Genomic DNA, 20,476 nt, shown 5'->3' with positions numbered 1-20,476 from the left:
TATCGCTGTAGAATTTATCAATGTTGCCCGCTATGTCCTTATGGACTAGAAATCCTACCCCGAATTCTCTCTTTACTGGAAAACCTCTGTAGCAGAGGACGTGGCCGTTAGTCAGGACTGTATATATAAGCCTCACCAATTCTTCTCACCTCACTAAGGCCAAAAATATCCCAGGCAATACCGGCTAATTCTTCAAATAGCCCTGCTAAGCTAGCTTAACTCGATAGGGTGCGCGTGTTCAACGTTGCCAGGTTCACTTTCCATTGGCGGCCTGTCCGGACCCAGAGATATTTAGCACCCTCTGCCGCGTCACACGTCTGACCGCCGCCTTGGTCAGATGTTCCACAGCCGCTGGGGACTGAGGGCCATGTGTAAATTGTTGGAGTAATTAAGGAGGTAGCGGCCGAATACTGCACCAGGGAGGCCAATTCCTGTTCTGGTGAGAGAGTGACATTGTTGAAGCTCAGTGGGCCTTCCTAATTTGGTTGCACCTTGACTAGTATAGCCCCACTAAGTCCCTGCGATGTTTTTTCATATGCCGGTGTCGGGCGCCACTCCATGCCTGAAAATGTAATGGACTGGAGGGTGATTTGGACTTACGACCTTCAGCCTACGATACTAAAAAAAGAAACCGCACATAACATTACACGTCTAGGTATACAACACCATAATCCTCCAGCGTAACTGCAGGATGACTCTAAATAAATGGTCATTTAAATATTGTATGCATCGCAAACGCCATGAACTGTCTGTTCGTATCTACATCCGTTATTAACACACAAATTAATTCGCAAATTACGCGTTCAAGACTACCAGAACATTCGCGCTTATTGATGAGTACTTCCACGCACTAAATGAAACTCAAATGCTGCCGTCTTGTAAATACACAAGCGAGACACGCACAGCCTTAGACATACCCTTACAGAATACGTCCAAGAGAAAAGAAATCTGTAGAGTATACCATTACTAAAAGCGATCTCCGCGCAGTCCGTTTCTAAGGTGCGGAACTCTCTACGTGCGTGCGGGAACAACCATCTGGCGATTTCTAGAATCAGCTGAAGTAGACTGCAGAATAAGCATATCTAACCTAATACAGCGTTATTTTCAGAACTCGCGAAATCCGAAAAGGTGTCTTAGTTTAACGGAAACTCACTAGCACTAACAACATATCTCTGCGGTCAAAAAAAAAAAGAAGAAACCACTGACTCTATTCTTTCTCGAGAGTTCAGCTGTCAGGTTTTCCTGAAGGCAAACATCAAATGAACTCGAAAATTTATCTGCCTCTACCACGATCAGAAGAGACCAACACTGCCCTCTGCCTAACAGAACGTTTCTAAAACTCAAGGTTGTTCCAAGGTATCCTCAGAGAAATGAATAATAATGAATGAAACTGGCCAAACGTGTCTTGAAAGAAAATCACTACTGTCAAACAAAACAAGACATTCACGAACTCGCGCAACTTGCGCGATATCTACTATTAATTGCTCGTCATATTTATTTGTCGCCACCACTGTGTTATATTAAGTTCAGGTGTGTTAGTTTGTCTTGTGTCTTTTTTATTATTTTAATTTATTAATTTGTGTATCGTGATCAGTCGATAAATATCCAGTTTTTTTTTTACTCCCGACTGTGACTCTTTCACTGAGTTCGCTCGAGTACGGCACGACCGGTCAACCGGCTTGTATACCCCGTCGATCGACTTCGCGCAGACGAAGAACGGGTGACAGCCGTGACAGGATACCACCAGACCACACCCGTGCAAGTAAAATTTAAATGCTGGAATATGGAAACACAGCCTTGTAAATCATGCTTTGAATTTCTGGTTGTGACACCATTGTCGGTTCTAAGAATACTTTAGATGCATAAAGTCTGTAGATTTTGCCAATGAGAGGCTTTTTTTTTGTGAGAGAAAACTGCCTATATCTGGCCGCAGTGATATGCGCAGTTACCGGCAGAACAGATATCACCGGACAGTTTAAAGGAGCTTGTGCTAAAGAATCGGCTATTTCATTAAGATGAATGTCTCGTTGGCATGGTACCCATACTAAATGAACTAACCTTAAGTGGGGCGGCGCTAATGCATAAAACGAGTTCAAAGCTGCCGAATTTGCGGGCGTCTTAAGGGCGCTGCATACAGAAAGCAAATCTGTGACTATAACAACACTTGTAGCCTGAATGGGTAACTTTCGCAAAACAAGAACTATTGCCAGAAGTTCGGCCAGAGAAATTGATGTATAATCTGGCAGGCGAAGTGAAAAAGACCAGTCGAGGGATGATTCACACGCCTGTCTTTTCTTCACACGAGGAAGCATTATTCGCTAATAAATTTAGCCGGAGATGGACCAAATACTCTTGCAAAAGGGCATTCAAATATGTTAGGAGCAGCAATGCTGCGTTATTGGGGAAAATGGCTGCAAATTCAATTTTTAGCGACAACGTGGACATATCAAGCACAATGATATCCCTTGTGTGAACATTTACAGGTTCTAATTGTGCCTGCACAATTACAGCCTTTGGGGGTATGCAACCGTGGTCACGTGTTCTCAAAAAATGAATTTGGTTCACAAATAAATGCATATTGTGTACGTCGCGTAGGAGATTCATAAGTTCGTAAGTAGGTTTGAACCGTAAGCATGCAGAATCTTGTGCGAAGAGAAAGTAAGCTCGCTTTTTTGTAACGCAGTTAGGAAGCCCTAAACATAGTCGAAGAGTCTAAAATAACCAGTGGACTTATTTTATATATTGCCCTTTCGGCAACAAAACAGAGCCAAATTGTAGAATTTGCGCAAAACGAAGGATATACAATTTATCCTTCGCAAATTGTTCAATACGCATATGCGCTGTAGTAAAATTTTACGACATGCAATATCAGCGAAAAAAATTCTAATACCCCTCACCTACCGGGAACAAGGGTGCACGCGAAGCTTGTACAACCCTGGAGGGGTTGGTTAGTTTTTTTTTTTTTTTTTTTTTAGCGTTTGAGACGTTCACGGGCCCGCTGCCGCTGCCGTTCCTGCAACGAACCAAACGCAGACACCCCATCCTACATCCGGGGCCTGAATTTGCGGGAAAGGGCGGACGCGAGGTGTGCGAGCGCGAGATCACACCCTTTCCCTCCTCCGGTGGGAGGGAGCGCCTGTGATTGGCTGGAGGTATGGCGTGACCGTACGCGCCAGCTGCAGGCGTCGCATTTACTTCATACATACAAAACCCCGCTTTAAAGGGCGCGTATGATTAACTGACACTGGCTGAATCGGTTAGCGTGGTGGTCTCGCAACCCGGAGGTCGCTTTTTAGATTTCCCAGCCCGAAGACCAATTTGTATTATCGCGCAGCTTGGGTTTTTTTGTACGCCAACAGCAACACCGACGCCGACACTAGGGAGGCAATACAACCTTCGCTTGAAAACAGGACAGCAGGCCCATGTGAAAGCAATGGGCTAATTTTATCAAAGAATGCGCCAAATGTGCAAATAAAAATTTTCTGGATTGCTCGACATGGTGCCGGACGGGCACAAACGCTGCGGGGTAGCGCTCTCTATTTCGAGGTGGCTCGACATTGCCATCGGATCCAGATCACTTCAATGGGTGCGTGCCGATTGCCGAAGGCACCGTCCGGTCCAAGAGGCCCCGCTGCTTCCAATGCAAGGTGCGGCTCTTCAGCCTGGAGAACAGCTCAGTAACCGTGGCCACCGAATTTTCCAGCATTTGCGCTCGCCGAACAGACCGCTGCGCTGCCCAGCTCCTTGCGGGCATTGTCCAGGTCCTCAAGGAGCGACTGTAAGTCTGTGGCCTGGAAAAAGAGGCCCGGAGCGCCCTCGCACGCCCAAAAGTGGTTCCTCATGTCCTTGTGGGCGACGCTGGCGTCGCACTTGGTACACGTCGTCAGGTGAAAGGCGCAGCTCTCGCCCAAGTGGTCGCTCAGGTCCTTCAGCTGACCCGTGTAGACGCAGCCCTTGCTCGGGCAGTGCACGTGTTTGAAACGCACGTTGTTCGGTATGATCCCGGTCATGCAGAGCGAGAGCATCTCCTTGTCTATGAGACAGACGGTGAAGCCCGACGTCAAGCCGAACGCCCTCTCCTGGCACCTGGGGCAGACGACGTGCAGGCAGGACAGGATGTACATCTCGCTGGCCACCAGGCCGCACCAGCTACAGAAGCGGGTGGCGAACAGCTCCTCGAGAAACTCGATAGTTCTGTACTCCGTGTGACTGCCGATACCGGTCACGCGGTACCGAAAGTGCTGCCGTTGACCCGCAGTCGCGTCGGGCGTCTCTCGCGACGGCACCGCGTCGCCGATCGGCTCCCAACCATGGTCCGAGCCGCAGTCCGCTGTGGCTTGTTGTCCCGGAGAACCATACATGCCGGCGACTGAAGGTTGGACTGGAATTTAAGTCGGATCGAAATATTACTTGCTTGCTTGCTTGATCCTCATCCTTGGCGCTTACCAACTACGGGGGATTGGCCAAGAAGCCGGCGGTTAAAGGTTATAGGGAAGGGGGAGACGGAAAAAAAAAACTAAACGAAAAAGTAAATCAGGGTGTAGTATAGCATTTATGATAAATTGGAAAGATATTTACAGGGCAGAGACAGAATTAAAATCATTGTAATTGTAAAAAAACGGCCAAAAATGTTTGGGTGGTATTAGAATAATTTCGAAACAACAATGAGCGATTTAATAAGTTATGCAGTTATTCATTTCGCGAATTAACTGGGTAGTCTTTTTGTGTCACAGATATAGTACCAGAGGGCCACGCAGATGTTCCTGTGGCTAAAGCCCATTGAAGAAAAATCTCCTCGCACGCTCACTGAACAGCGCGAACACGTCGGCTTCTTTAGCTTCGGCGGCTCATAATGATGATGATGATGATGATGACGGACTCAGTGCCAAAAACACGATCACTGCCATCCGCTTTGTCACATTCTGTATTTGCTTTCTGTTACTTTTTTATTGCAATAATCATTCTTCAGGCACTTCACCCATTTTGCGGTTTGTATCTAACCACTAAAGTGATTCTAACCACTAAAGTGACTTTCACCTCTAAAGTGACTCGCTGTCTACTAGCTTGGATCACTAGGCATGCGCTGGCCGAGTATACAACTTGCGCCAATGAGTGTGAGTGGAAAACTATATTTAAGAGAAAAAATAACGCAAAAGAAAAGGCTGCCTAAAGGTGGGGTCCTTGCGGCGTCTCTTCTTTTTTATGTAATAATACAACGTGATCGAAACATTGCAAAATTATTTCAAAATTTATGCAGCTGGCAGTTGGGCACGCACTTCCCTGGGTGCTCACGTTCAAAATGAAATGGTTGCTAGCCTTCTTTTATTTACTTTCAATAAAGTTTTCACTCACTCATTCACTCTCAGGGCTCATTAAGTGAATGAGAAGAATTAAGTGCAATATGGTAGACCGAAATTCGCGATTGGCACATTCGCGCGAGTTCATAGACCTTCCATATACCACCAACGTAATGGCAAATGGAGCGTATACTCCGTCTTTCATTCACATATGTCGCGCTATTGGAAACCGCGAACATGTTACCCATGTAGCAAAGGTAACATGTTCAGGCCCCAAGGCTCGGTACATTTAGTTACCATGGTAGCTAAAAGCGGTGAGCTTTGGAGCCTGAGCATGGCACTCCTGCAGTGACGCAAGCGCCGTGCAGTGTCAAATAGCTTTAACGTATGGCCCGTAAACACATCGGAGTGCGCCACTGAAGAAAGCTTAAAATGCAGTAGAGGAAAAAGAAAAACGACAATGAGGCCATGCCCTCGCGTGCTCGCGCGAGAGGCTCACGTGGCATAGAAAATCCTGGTCGAGCTTTTAGCTGCATCGCGGAAAAGAACGGCATCAGCATTAGTTCTAGCCATGGGCATCGATGTACATGGCGGCATTGAAGTTCGCGGTCTCCTCCTTTGCTGCGCTCCTACCATCTCGGATGAGTCTCCATCCTTCAAGACGCCTTCGTCGATTTTACTCGTCGCGTGTCCAGAGGGGGCCAAAGACGACGTGTCCTACGTGTCTAGCAACTTGACCATAGAGGGCGTCCTCCCAGACAACGGGGACCTTGCGGTCAAGCCGTGGACAAAGGGCGACGAACGCGCTCGCAACAGCTGCGTATGGCATCGTAGGAGACTGTTCCCGAGGGCCGAGTGCGACCTGCTTGCTGAGATGGGCGTCACAGACACCGTGTTTCCGTGCAACACCAAGAAAGTGTTATGCCCCGTGCAACGAGCCAAGCACCAGGCTGCAGTCGCACCGAGGGGCGCTGAACAGCTGCAGATATACAGGTACAGTTGAATTTGTTGTTCTGTGTATAATATAGCTGTTGCGAAAACTCACTGGAACTGCCGAATAATTGATTTTATACTATAGTCAAGTCACATTTACGGCTTGTTTTGTCGCACGAAGAAAAAAAAAAGTTTATTATTTTTACAGAGTTCTAGAAAGAAGGAATAGCTGAAATTAAAGCAATTTATAAGGGGCGATTTAGCCAATTAATCAGAAGGTTTTGCTTAGTAACACGACTGATGGCCGAATTTGTACATGTTGCGACGCATTAGGCTGCCAGAAGGTCGTTCCAGGATTGTAAAAAATTAACTGTTTCGCAGTACACTGAACATTCGCTCAGTGATTTTTTTTTTAATTAGGCAAAAGTTACACGTTTGTGAAACGTGAAGGCGAAAGCCAGCCTGCTGTGGAAGAAAACGACGAGTGCACGAGCAGTGGAACGAGCGCGAGGGGCAGTATTGGAACGCTTGCATGATAAGCGGCACCGGAACCAGCTGTGGAAGAAGACGACGTAGAAAACGCGACCAGGGGCACGAGCGCTTCTCTGTGACCACGTGACGTGTGCAAGCTGGCACGCACTAGGCACAAGCTTAGTAACCCAGTACCGTAGAGCAGCCGTGGCTTGAGTGAAGCGGGCTCGCCAAGGTTACCGCAAGGTCACCGCCAATGGCAGCGCCAACATAACCACCTAAGGCTTTTTCGCCTTAATAATGAAATACGTCGACACCCCACATTACACAGTTGCGTTCATATCCTCCCGGAGCGCCATGATCAAATACTGACATGATTTTTAAACGAATGTCTGATATGCATATTATAAGCCATTCTGACGCATGCATTAACTGACGCATCCAGGTGCGGTTAACAAGCTTCTTAATCTCTGCGTTCATCGTTATAATGTTCGAAGGTATACTGTACGCAACTTACGCGCATGTTGCGGCTTTGCCACGTGTACTGGTTTTTAGCCTTATAACGTTGATGTGCATCTCTTCGTTGACGCTTTGCCGGCGCTATAGCTCTGCTTATATCCCCCGTTTCCTAAGAGGACAGAGGTCTAAATACTTGGAAACAAAGAAATTGTTTTGATTTTATTACGGTGGACCGGAATTAATAGTTGTTACACTTAAATGAAAACGTTAGAGTACTCCTTCTACCTGGAGCAGATCCTTCATTTAGGGAATCAATGTTGAATTTCAGGAAATCTCTTGCATCTGTAGTCACAAGCTAAAGTGATATCACAACTCCGCAAACTCTGTAAAATACCGCTAATTTGCGAGTTTGACATTTGCTTAACCATCGTAAATACTGGAACAACTTGAGCGTATAAAGTTGTGAGTAGTCGCTTACTAAATAAATAAACAAGCACGGTGTCAAGCGCGCACAGGTAAACATGAACACATCTCGCTCGATGACCGCCGAAACTGTTTAAAACGATGGAATGAGAAAGCGCGCCAGCATCAGCGGGCAAATTTACCTTCGCGCTGTCTGGCGTCTCGCTTCAACGTGAACTAAACGTCGAAAGCACAACGCATAGGAAGCTACCGGCACTCGGCGCGTGCACTTTTGCACTTTGTAGCCATCGCAGATCGCTTTGAAGATGAGGTCCCCGCGGCGTACACTTGGGCCACAATGCAGATCACTTTCAAGATACGGTGCCCGCGCGGAAGCTCCGTCAGTAGCAGCCGCAAGAGCAGAACGCACCTCCTACCCTAGTCTCCGTCACCTCCTCCCCATGCCCCGCGAGCGAACGAAGATTGCGCGCTACCGGTCATCTTCCTCTCTCGCGTGCGCGAGGTGGAGCTGCGGTTGCGTGCTCACCCTCGCACGCTTTCACTTGCACACACAGTGTTCGGCGGCCGGCGACAGTTTTATCACCGTTGGACTTTATACGGAAGCTCAAGACGACAGCGACGGCAAAAATGCGCTTGGAGTGTCCATATAATTGCTATCGCAATAAAATAAAAGCCTGCTGAAAGAGAAAATCATATGCGCCAAGGGTAATCCATCCACAAGATGGCCGCCTTGCACGTCCACCCTTATATGGCGCCAAGTATTGCTATTCGTCTATTCGTTCCATGATAGTTTTCGACAGGCATTGACTCCGTGACTGATGTCTAGTCTCACGGCGGCTAGACCATATCGGTTTGTTTGATAGCAATGGTTTATTAACGGTTCCAGCCTATGGTTTAGTATTATTACCTTCATGTACCCTCATGCGCGAGCACGTATAGCAAAACATGCTTGAAGAACTTTATATGGCTACCGAGCAAAAAAATATATATATAATAATAGTATACTATGTATGTTCGCATTAGCGCGCTACTGTCTATACGATGCTGCTGGCTTCTGCTGCAAAGTAAATAGTGTAAGAATAAAGAAAGGAAGCAAACGAATAAAACAAACGTGTATTCAGACCCTTTTTGTCCGACAAAGCGCCTGTGCCGACACTCCACTGTGTCACAGAAGGCCGGGGTATCAAATGATGAATTTAAGGCATTAGACCTTTTTTGTAAGAATGCCAAAAGTTCACACAAAACTGAAGGGCAGGAAACTGCGGCACACGAAAGTGTCAAGAAAGCGGGAAAAGCGCGTGGCATGCAATACAGTGATCACATTGCACTGGGGACGTATTATTTAACATAGTATTTTTACCTCTACTTTTTACTTCATTTTATTGGTTTGAATGAAGTCGTGCCTGCATGAAGAAAATCGAAGAAAAGAATCAAAAAGTATAATGTGGCTCCTCGAGCACTTCATGGTCGCGGCTTAACATCAAGATTGTAACAGAATGAAAAATAGTTTTTTTTTTTTGTCGCTCAGAAAATACTTTTTGGCTATCTATAAACCTCTTCAGTGTCTTTTCTTATGCAGATCTTCCTACACAGCCGCTGCATTTGAAGAACTAAGATTACTATATTCTGCACATCGCAATGTCCTTATTATTGGCACGGTAAGCAACCACAACTCAGCCGCGATAACTGCAGGAACAATTTTTCAGCTTTCTCAAATGACTGATGACATCGTCAGTTTTTTTCTTTGGAAGGCGACATTTACTTATAATATAGCGGGAAACGTTTCATCGGAAGAGCTGCAGCGTTCCGCGAAGAGTTGCTAGATGAGTGTGAGTTTCAAAAGCAGTGTTCAATGTCGTCATGCATGTTCCACGCAGTTCGGAGGAGCCGATAACACCTGGTGCGGAAGCTGTCGTGAGCAGGGATCAGCAGGTCGTCGAGGGTGGCGCAGTCGCTTCTCCAGAGCACAGCCTCGGCGTCCTGGGCTGCAACCCGCACGCGTTTGAAACGCACGTTGTTCGGTATGATCCCGGTCATGCAGAGCGAGAGCATCTCCTTGTCTATGAGACAGACGGTGAAGGCCGACGTCAAGCCGAACGTCCTCTCCTGGGACCTGGGACAGACGACGTGCAGGCAGGACAGGATGTACATCTCGCTCTCCACCAGGCCGCACCAGCTACAGAAGCGGGTGGCGAACAGCTCCTCGGGAAACTCGATAGTTCTGTACTCCGTGTGACAGCCGAAACCGGTCACGCGGTACCGAAACTGCTGCCGTGGACCCACAGCCATGTCGGGCGTCTCTCGCGACGGCACCGCGTCGCCGATCGGCTCCCAACCTTGGTCCGAGCCGCAGTCCGCTGTGGCTTGTTGTCCTGGAGAACCAGTACATGCCGGCAACTGAAGGTTTGATCTAAATCTCTTCGCACGCTCACTGAACAGCGCGAACACGTGGGCTTTTTTCGCTTCTGTGGCTCATAGTGATGACGATGATGATGACGTAGTCAGCGCCAAAAACACGATCAGTGCCACCCGCTTTTTCACATTCTGTATTTGCTTTCTTTTACTTTTTAGTGCAATAATCATTCTTCAGGAAGCTCACCCAGTTTCGGTTTGTATCTGACCACTAAAGTGATCCTAACCACTACACCGACTTTGACCTCTAAAGTGACTCGTTGTCTACTAGCTTGGATCAATGGGGATGTGCTTGCCGAGTATACAACTTGCGCCCATGGGTGTGAGTGGAAAACTTTATTGAAGAGAAAAAATAACGCAAAAGAAAAGGCTGTCTAAAGGTGGGATCCGTGCGGCGACTCTTCTTTCTTATGTAATAATAAAACGTGATTGAAACATTGAAAAATTATTTGAAAATTTATGCAGCTGGCAGTTGGTCAGGCACTTCGTTGGGTGCTCACGTTCAAAATGAAATGGTTGCTAGCCTTCTTTTATTTATTTTCAATAAAGTTTTCACTCACTCATTCACTCTCAGGGTTCATTAGGTGAATGAGAAGAATTAAGTGCAATATGTTAGACCGAACTTCGAGATTGGCACATTCGCGCGAGGTTGGAAACCTACCATATACCACCACCCTACTTGCAAATGGAGCGTTTACTCCGTCTCTCATTCAACATATGCCGCGCTATTGGAAACCGCGACTAATAAACTTTGGAGCAAAGGTAAAATGTTCAGGCGCCAAGGTTCGGTACTTTTAGTTGCCGTGGTAGCTACATGTGGCGACCTTTGAGGCCGGAGCATGGCACTCCTGCAGTGACGCAAGCGCCGCGCCGTGTCAAATAGTTTTAGCGTACAGCCCGTATAGACATCAGAATGCGCTACTGAAGAAAGCTTAAAATGGAGTAGAGGAAAAGGAAAAACGACAATGAGGCCATGCCCTCGCGTTTTCGCGCAAGAGGCTCACGTGGCATAGAAAATCCAGCTCGCGCTTTTAGATGCATCGCGGAAAAGAACGGCATCAGCTTTAGTTCTAGCCATGGTCTTCGATGTACATGGCGGCATCGAAGTTCGCGGTCTCCCCCTTGGCTGCGCTTATACCATCTCGGATGAGTCTCCATCCTACAAGACGCCTTCGTCGATTTTACTCGTCGCGTGTCCAGAGGGGGCCAAAGACGACGTGTCCTACGTGTCCAGCAACTTGACATTGAGGACGTCCTCCCAGACAATGGGGACCTTGAGGTCAAGCCGTGGACCAAGGGCAACGAACGCGCTCGCAACAGCTGCGTATGGCATCGTAGGAGACTGTTCCCGAAGGCCGAGTGCTACCTGCTTGCTGAGATGTGCGTCACAGACACCGTGTTTCCGTGCAACACCAAGAAAGTGTTATGCCCCGTGCAACGAGCCAAGCACCAGGCGGTAGTCGCATCGAGGGGCGCTAGGCACCTGCAGATATACATGTACAGTTGATTTTGTTGTTCTGTGTATATTATAGCCGTTGGGACCACTTAGTGGAAAAACCGAATAATGTAGTTTATAATATAGCCAAATCACATTTACGGCTTGTTTTGTACCATCTGAGCTAACCAGGAGGCCAGTATATCGCAGCACGATGACGAACGAATCAACAACTTGAAGTACATGGACACTTTGAAGCTACGTGCTACAGTCTGGAGGATGACAATTTTCTCTTTTAAAATTTTTCTCCACTTTGCGGGCTTCCGCACAACTGAATTGCCATCTCAGCAAAGCTCTGCAACACCAAATTGTCTTCCTCTTAAAATCTGTTACAGCTTGCTGAAAGCATTAGTCGCGGCGTTTTATTTCATCGTCCACGTTCAGATACGAGATTGACAGCCCCGTCGACACCCACTACGGCAGAAGGGTGGAGTAGTTTCCTAAAGGAACTCTATACTGCCACCACTAAGGAGCTCCGAACCACACCACACACGCCGGCTATAGACAACCACCTAGCCCCTCTCTGGGAAGCTCGTAGAAGTCTCAGCAAGAGGGAGAAAAGACAGCGCCACAACCGTAACCTAAGGCGACGAATCGACCAACTGGCGGAAGAAGCAAACACCTACGCTCCAACACTCAGTTACAGCAACTGGCACAGCTTCTGTGACTCCCTCAGAGGCACACTGAGCACCAAGAAGACATGGGCCATACTGCGATGCATGCTGGATCCGACGAGTACGCGCACGGAAACAGCTAATGTCATGCGGCGACTCAGTGGAGAGTAGCAAGGCACGGAGACTGAGCTGTTGCAACAACTCAAGACCACCTACACCGGTGAGGCTCAAATACCTACAACAGCACCCAAAGAATACCATGGGGGAAGCCAACGAAGATCTAGACGCCCCCATCCCCTTTACGCAGCCGCGCAGACTTTCAAAAGGAACACAGCACCAGGGCCAGACCGCGTCAATAATGCAATGCTTCGCAAACTCAGTGACATTGCCATCGGACAGCTTGTGCATTTGTTCAACGATCAGGTCTGGAGGAAGGGAGGTCGGGTACCAGAGCCATGGAAATCGGCCAACATCATTATGATCCCAAAACCTGGTAAGCCGTGAGAGATCGGCCAGCTGCGGCCCATCTCATTAACATCGTGCATGGGCAAGCTCTTTGAAAGAGTCGAGCACACCCGGCTGGAGAATCACCTCGAGCGTAACAGCCTTCTTTCCGACTCGATGTTCGGCTTTCGCAAGGGAGTCTCTGTACACGACGTCTTCCTCATGGTAAAAGACGAGGTCCTCGACCCTCCCCCGGGCAGCCTAGACAGAATCCTGCTCGCCCTTGACGTTCAAAAGGCCTTTGACACCATATCTCACTGCGCCATACTAGAAGGCCTTGAGGGCGTGGGATGCGGAGAAAGAACATTTCATTACATTCAGGACTTTCTGCGTGACCGCACTGCAACAATTGCGCTCGGAGCGTCACGGTCACTCCCATATGAACTGCCGGGCCGCGGCACGCCTCAGGGTGCAATTTTGTATCCGCTCCTATTCGATATTGGAATGCGCAAGCTCGTCCTACGGTTACAGGAAGACGAAGACCTCGGCGTGGCAATTTACGCCGACGACATTACGCTCTGGGCGACCAAAAGCTCATACGGGGACAAACAAAAGACACTTCAGCAAGCCCTAGACACGGTCGAATTATACACAAAACATGCCGGCATGAAATGCGCACCGAGCAAATCAGAATACATACATATTCGGCCACTAAGAACCCTAGCCAACAGAGCTCCGCCATTACAACTACTTCTAGACGGAGAACCCATCCGAAAAGTCCAGCAGCTACGAGTGCTCGGAATGCATATACAGGAAACAGGCAGTGCCGGCATCGCCCTGTCCAAACTTAAGAGCACGGTTCGCAGTGTTACTAGCCTCATTAACAGAATATCACGTAGCAGAGAGGGAATGACGGAGACAGACACTATGAAATTAGTACAGGCCTATGTCATAAGCAGAATCTCTTACGCTCTTCCTTTCCAAGCGGCCCGACAAACTGACATCGACCAAGCAAATCGACGGCTCCGGATTGCCTGCAAGGCGGCACTCGGCCTGCCTGAAAACACGAGCACTGACCATCTCAACGAGCTGGGCATGATGAACATATACGAAGAACGCGCCGAGGCCACACTCATGGCCCAGCGCGAAAGACTAAACGCAACACCCCACGGGTGCTCCGTGCTAACACGACTACGATACCCTCTAACGCCACAGTTCCGCGGAGACGAGACCATACTTATGCCACTTGATCTACGAGCAAGAATCCATGTGAACCCCATCCCACGTCACATGAAGCCTCACTTCCACGTGAAACACCGACAAGCCCGAGCAGCCATCCTGCGCAAAAGGCAGGAGGACGCAGACACATTCTTTACTGACGCGGGCTTATACCCCAGAGGTGAGACAGCGACTCCCACTTATGTGGCTGTCGCGACAAACCGGGGCAGACCGATCGTAGCAGCGTCCGTACGCACGACTTGAAGCGCCACGGTGGAAACGACGGCCATAGCCGTAGCCATCCGAGACGCTGAGACCAAGATCCAGTCGGCTTATATACTCACAGACTCGCAAGACGCCTGCCGGCTCTTCCTTCGGGGAGTTCTACCGGCCGGGATCTTTCGTATACTAGGACCAAGACTCCAAATGGATCACGGGATAACCTGGTGTCCCGCGCACACCGGAGTGTAAGGCAACGATCGGGCGGATCGTGTGGCTCGAGGTATAACAGGCCGAGCCGCGATACATACCGCTCGAACGGACGCCTCTCCAACACCCGGCAGCACACCGAGAGACATACTTGAGGCACAACGATTAGGAAGGCGAACCAAAGCTCCACCTCACCCCAAGCTCAACCGGTGACAGGCGAGGGACTGGCGCCGAATACAGACAAACACCTACCCACACTTACATAGACTGCACAAAATATTTCCTAACAAACACAGCGAGAGATGTCCATGGTGCGACTCCACCCCGACACTAGAACACATCACTCACCAATGCGTGCAGCGTCCGGCAGACGCCGTCTCGCCGCTACTTAACGATACACTTAGCAATTGGTCTTGGGAGGCGCGACTCTCCGAACTGGACTTGGGAAGCCAATTGGCGACCCTCGACCATGCCCGACGCGCAGCAATAGCCAGTGGGGTCCTGGAAGAGGGGCTCCACCCACAGTGACCAAGCACGATCTTTATTTAAATAAAGTTGTTTCTCTCTCTCTCTCTCTCTCTCGAAGTAACTAGAGGAGTATACGTACTGTGCGGTGTTCAAGTATTCTGCTGTTGTGTATTACAAGCCCAGTCTCTTCTAGAATTATTCAACAGTGCTTCTTTATCACTTCACTATTCTTTGGGCAATACTTCTTCATTGAAAAACCTCCTTTGCAAGAAAAGTAACAGATAAATTTCCACTTTACTCACTTTAAAGTCGTAGAAGGCATGATGGGTATTCTGAAACATATTCGATGAACTGTGAAGAACACGTCTTAGCCGCATCAGAAAAGCCAGAACCATAAAAAGCAGTGTTTTTGATATACTGTAAGAATTTTTCCATTTTCTGTGTCGGCCAGACGTAACCCTTGCAGTGAGCATCATTGATCCTCGTTGTGACATCCTTCCTCTTCTTCTACCAGGTTTGTCCCAATTAACCAGGGTAGCCGGCGGTACGGCGGTGTACGCACGCAACAGCACACTATGGCGGCAGCATCAATTCGCTCCTCATCTCGTGCGGCGTTTTACTTTTGCCTGTCGTCTACTCGGCAGCACTATTATCTCGGATGTTGCGGTAGATAAGGCCTCGGTTCTCCAGGTGCTGGTATACTTGGACGAGTCTTGCCGTGGAAGTCCCCTGTAAGCGCTGCGAGCTAGTCGCCGTATGGACATGTCCCGGACGATCGTGCAGTTAAATGGAAAAACCACTGGCGACGATCGCCAGCATATTCCTTCCGGAAATTTTTGGGGCTCGTTTAATGTATTTGTGTGAATGTGTTATTGTTATGTGTGTTTCAAATAGAGTATATTGTGATTGATGTGTGTTGCTGAATTGATGCCATGAGCACCGTTTTAGTGGATGATGGTAGTCGGCAAAATAAATGAACCCTGTGCTCTAATTTGTTTCCCACTGTCATTCTGTATTTCCTTTTTCATAAGCTACTGGCAACAGCAGCTACGAGAACCCATCCAGTATCAAGGCAATAACATGATGTTGACGATACTACATCATCACGTACATGCCAGGTAAAACACGTAATTTTGTTGAAGTGCTTGGCTGCAATATACTGAAATAGAAGCTAATTCACGCTAGCATTGAGTCCACTAAATTTCCACTAAAGCGTTCTCCGCAAAAAAAAAAAAAAATGTCTTTGGGGCAAGTGCAGCAAAACACGAAGACATGTTCGCATACATAAACAAAGAAATCCGAGCTGCACCAAACCTACCGATAACTTCATAAGCTTTCCTCAGCATACCATGTTATGCAGTATAACGCACCGATACACACACATACGTATATAAAATCAATGAGGACAAGTGGTTCTCCGCTATCAGGAGCCCCGATGCCGGGGCGCAACTATGGGCTGTCCAGAGGGCCCACGATGCGGCGGTCGGGCATGGCCTGACTGTCCCAGCCTGGGAGCGGCCCGCTGCGCGCTGAGTCGCGTACCTCAGGACTTTTATTAAAGTTTTACATCCATCCAGCCATATGTACATCTTTACTGTTTTCGCAATAACTTTCACTAAATCTTTATACCTTCTTTTCTTTCTATTGTAATTTTCTCTTGATATATCTTCAATCCAACGTGACGCGTGGGAACGGGTCCTGCAACTTCTTTTTAACGCGATAGCTTTGAGGGCCCCGTGTAGCAGAAAATTCGGTGTCCGCGTCCGCCGCCGGCAGCGTCTTCCGAGAGAAAAAAATCATCCCGAACCACTTCCACGCAATCTGATTTACGCACAACCTGCAGATATGACAGCGTAGGAATGTAATTTGAATATACGAGAGAAGAATTTTTGACGTGGCAACTAAAATACAAATTCATTTTTACTTGCTTACGGGCATATGAACCATTGATGAGTCACTGTTGTAGCATCTGCCTTACGGAGGTATGAGCCATTGCTCTGCCCGGCACTGGCGCAGGGATCGGCCCATCATTGTTTTTACTGGGTGCCGTGTCCCAGAAAATTGGGTGTCGCGACAACGGCGCCCGACAACGCTATCGCATTCCACTCTTAAAGGCGAAGCATTTTGTATGTGCGTGAGAGGCTCCGTGCTGTATTCTGCATTTTTGTAGTTCGAGTCAGTCTCGCGCATTCAATTACACCTTTAACTTCAAATAATAATAATAAAATGTCGCAGTTTGGACGAAGTATCGATTACGAAGTAACGATTACAAAAAGTAAGGTTCGTAGTTGTACAGGCCGTATATATTGCAGTAAATATACGCTAACTAAACAAGTACGGTATCACGCGCGCACCGACAACCATTAACCATTCTCACTCGATGTTCGTGAACACTCACGGCAACAACGCTGGCGTAATAAGGAGTGTCGGCAGCTGCGAGCGAAGGCTTCGTACTACCGCTCGCTTCACCGCATTTCCGAAACCTATTTCACGCGACCTCCAACACTAGGCGCGCTGGAAGACAGCGCGCATTAGAATTACTGTAAAGCACGGTGTAAGAAGATAGGTGTTCCGACGGCGCGCCCGCGCTGGGGCGAGAGAGCGGCCACTTCGTGTGACCGGAAGTGAGCGCCGCCGCTAGGGCCAGCACGTGTTCAGGAGGCCTTGGAGAAGCGGCGCAACAGTGGATAATTTACGACCTCCGTCAGCATTTAAACACCCATACCCAAAGATATGCAATTTTTCGTTATTTAGACGCCAAATCCTGAGCAGGTAGAAGGTTTCATGCCACTTACAGTCAAAATACCGTCATTTCGAACGCGAGAGACACGTCGTCTGCTCGAGCAGACGGCGCGCTGCGCTTACCGCTGCTCGCCGCGTCGGAGTCAATCGGAATGTCGGTAGAAATATAATGGGACGTTCCTCCAACCAAGTAGAGTCATTTTAAGCAGGCGAACGACATATATTCATCGAAACAAAGTACTTCTGCCACGCGTGCCCATAAAAGCGCCAGCAAAGCGGGCGAAAAAGTGGCCCCCAGAACAGGTGCTGCCCCTTGCGGCAGTGGCGTGCGTAGAGTCACACTAAGTGGCCGCGCCTCGCGCCGCCGTCGGATCACCTTCCTTTTTTACACCGTGCTTTACTGTAAAGGCTCCCTTTAGGGAGCTCCCTAAAGGAAACCGTATACAGTAACTCTAGCGCGCATGATGCCTCCAGCGATCTCAGCTCGTACTTAGCCGTGGAACCACCGCAGGTTATCGTAGATGCTGCCATCTAACGCACGAGTCCCCGTGAGTGCCATTGATGGTGGTATCTAATCAAAGCGCGGAGAGATAGTTCCACGTTATGGCACGTGCACACTAGCGGCAAAGCGCGCGCGGTGCGCCGCCGGCGACACGACGCGCGCCGCAATAGCAGCCGCGAAACAGGTTTTTCTTGCCGCGGGAGGAATCGCTCCCGGAACGACTTTTTTTTTTTTTTTTTTTTTTTTTTTGCCGTTTGCCGCGTGCCGCGGATGAAAGAGACCAATGTCAGCGGCCCGCTTCCGTGACGTGTGCGCAGGAAACAGGTTCCGTGACGTGCGCGGGGGAAACCCGACCGACCGCTGGTTTCGTACTCGCGCACGGTTTTTGCCGGAAACTAGTTTCGTACTATCGTCTGCACGCGTCAGCACCCGGGCGGAGCTAACGGAGCTGACCGATAGTTCGAGAAGGGGAGAGGAGTCTAGTCTGTCACGTGATTGCCGCAGCGGCGAGCCGCCAATAGACCGATCCCACCGGCCAGTTTCACGACGCCACCGCTGCCGCGGTGCATGCTGGTACTTGTAGTCATCCGGCCGCTCCAGCCGCCCGGATGGCCTGTGCGTCCTGTTTCTGAACAATTTTTGGCAATTTTTATGGTTCGCGTAGAGCCATCGTGCGATGGGTGGATTGACCTGCTGCGTTCCTGGGTGCTACAACAACCAAACAAGGGACAAAGGCTTCGGATTCTTTCTTTATTAAAGAGCAAAAGCTCCGAGAGACGTGTATCCAACGGATTAATAGGTGGTACTGGTAATACACAGCGCGAGAAGAAACACGGGGACGAATAGCGGCCGCATTTCGATGGGGGCAAAATGCGAAAACAGCCGTATACTTAGATTTCTCGGAATTTATAGATTAGTGGTCAATTATCGATTAGCTATTGATTGGCTATCGATTGGCTATCGCAAGGTATTGGCCACGTATTTGGGTTAGGCTAAGCACTACCAAATCATCCCCAGTGTTTCCAGAAATTTATTGATTCTTGATCGATTGTCGGTTAGCTATTGATAAGCTATTGATTGGCTATCGCAAGGTATTGACCACGTGTTTGGGCTAGGCTAAGAACTGCCAAGTCATCGCCAGCATTTTCCGGAATTTATTCATTATTGATTTATTATCAATTATCTATTGATCAGAGATCAGAGTGTGGATCAGGGGACAAACGGGGATAGACGATATTCTAGTTGACATTAAGCGGAAGAAATGGAGCTGGGGAGGCCATGCAATGCGTAGGATGGATAACCGTTGGACCATTAGGGTTACAGAAATGATACAAAGAGAAGGGAAGCGCAGTCGAGGACGGCAGAAAAGCAGGTGGGATGAAGTTAGGAAATTCGCAGGCGCAAGTTGGAATACGCTAGCGCAAGACAGGGGTAATTGGAGATCGCAGGGAGAGGCCTTCGCCCTGCAGTGGACATTAATATAGGCTGATGATGATGATCTATTGATTGGCTATTGCAAGGTATTGGTCACGTATTAGGGCTAGGCTAAGCACTACGAAGTCATCCCCAGCATTTCCTGAAATTTATTGATTATTTATCGATCAGCTATTGATTGGCTAAGGCAAGGTATTGGTCACGTATTTGGGCTAAGCTAAGAACTACCAAGTCATGCCCAGCATTTTCCAGGATTTATTAATTGATCGATTATCGATTAGCTATTTATTGGCTATCGATTGGCTATCGCAAGGTAATGGCTACGTATTTGGGCTAGGCTAAGCACTACCAAGTCATCCCCAGAATTTTCAGTAATTTATTGATTATTGATCGATTATGGATTAGCTATTGATTGGCTATCGATGATTGGCTATCGGCATTTATCTGCTAAAATCGCCGCCTAGTTTAGCTAAGAACTAGATATCGCTGTTACCGAAGTCTGCAAGTAGTGCGCGAAACCCATGTGGGTTATTAGGCATCATTAGGGCATGAAAGTTTCGGCGCATTTCAAACCTGTCTCCAACAGGTAAACAAATCCTATTTTGTCCGTCGCAAAGCAAACATAACGTTGCAGTCACCGAGATGCACGTGTGCAAAAATAGTAACGCAAAACGACCACGTACGTCAGCATGTACTACATACAAAGCTCGCACAAATACGATACTCAACGCGTAATCAGCGGGTAACAACCGAAATAAAGAGCAGCAGGCACTTTTCAACGTTCGCCTCGCATGCTGCAATGAACAGGCGATGTAATTTCTAAAAATACATGTCGAATGTTTCTCTGGTGGAGTCGCTGAGATGTCCGGGAAGCTCGTGCGCAGTACTCAACGAGCGCGGACTGCGATAGGTCACTCTAACTGCGGTGGTGTGGTTGACCAGTTGACTGCAACCAAGATGGTGGCAGTGCTACTTCCGGAAAACCGGCGCATGCGCAGATTGGTCGGTGGGATCGGTCTGTTGGTGTGGACGCCCACCGCCGGGCTCGACTGGCGCGTCGAGCCCGGTCGTGGGCTGCCCTGCCGCTGCTGCGTTTTGCCTAAAGCTTTAGTTTTGCCGCTAGTGCGTACGTGCC

General features: G+C 48.5%; 1 protein-coding gene across 1 annotated transcript in view; it reads right to left on the bottom strand.

The window, feature by feature from the left end:
* Window positions 1-3,674: 3,674 nt before the first annotated feature.
* The window catches only part of LOC125942986 (TNF receptor-associated factor 6-B-like), a 172,855-nt gene continuing 156,053 nt past the window's right edge, over window positions 3,675-20,476 (bottom strand). Inside the window, exons 2-3 of the mRNA XM_049661274.1 lie at window positions 9,697-9,919; window positions 3,675-4,086 (exon numbers count right to left, since the gene is read on the bottom strand). Coding sequence (XP_049517231.1) covers window positions 3,675-4,086; window positions 9,697-9,919 — 635 coding nt within the window. The remainder of the gene's footprint in view (window positions 4,087-9,696; window positions 9,920-20,476) is intronic.

The sequence above is a fragment of the Dermacentor silvarum genome, chromosome 1 (genome assembly GCF_013339745.2).
Source record: "Dermacentor silvarum isolate Dsil-2018 chromosome 1, BIME_Dsil_1.4, whole genome shotgun sequence".
NCBI classification, from domain to species: Eukaryota; Metazoa; Arthropoda; class Arachnida; order Ixodida; family Ixodidae; genus Dermacentor; species Dermacentor silvarum.
Note: the sequence above shows the minus strand (reverse complement) of the source record. Positions and strands in the feature narration are given on the sequence as shown.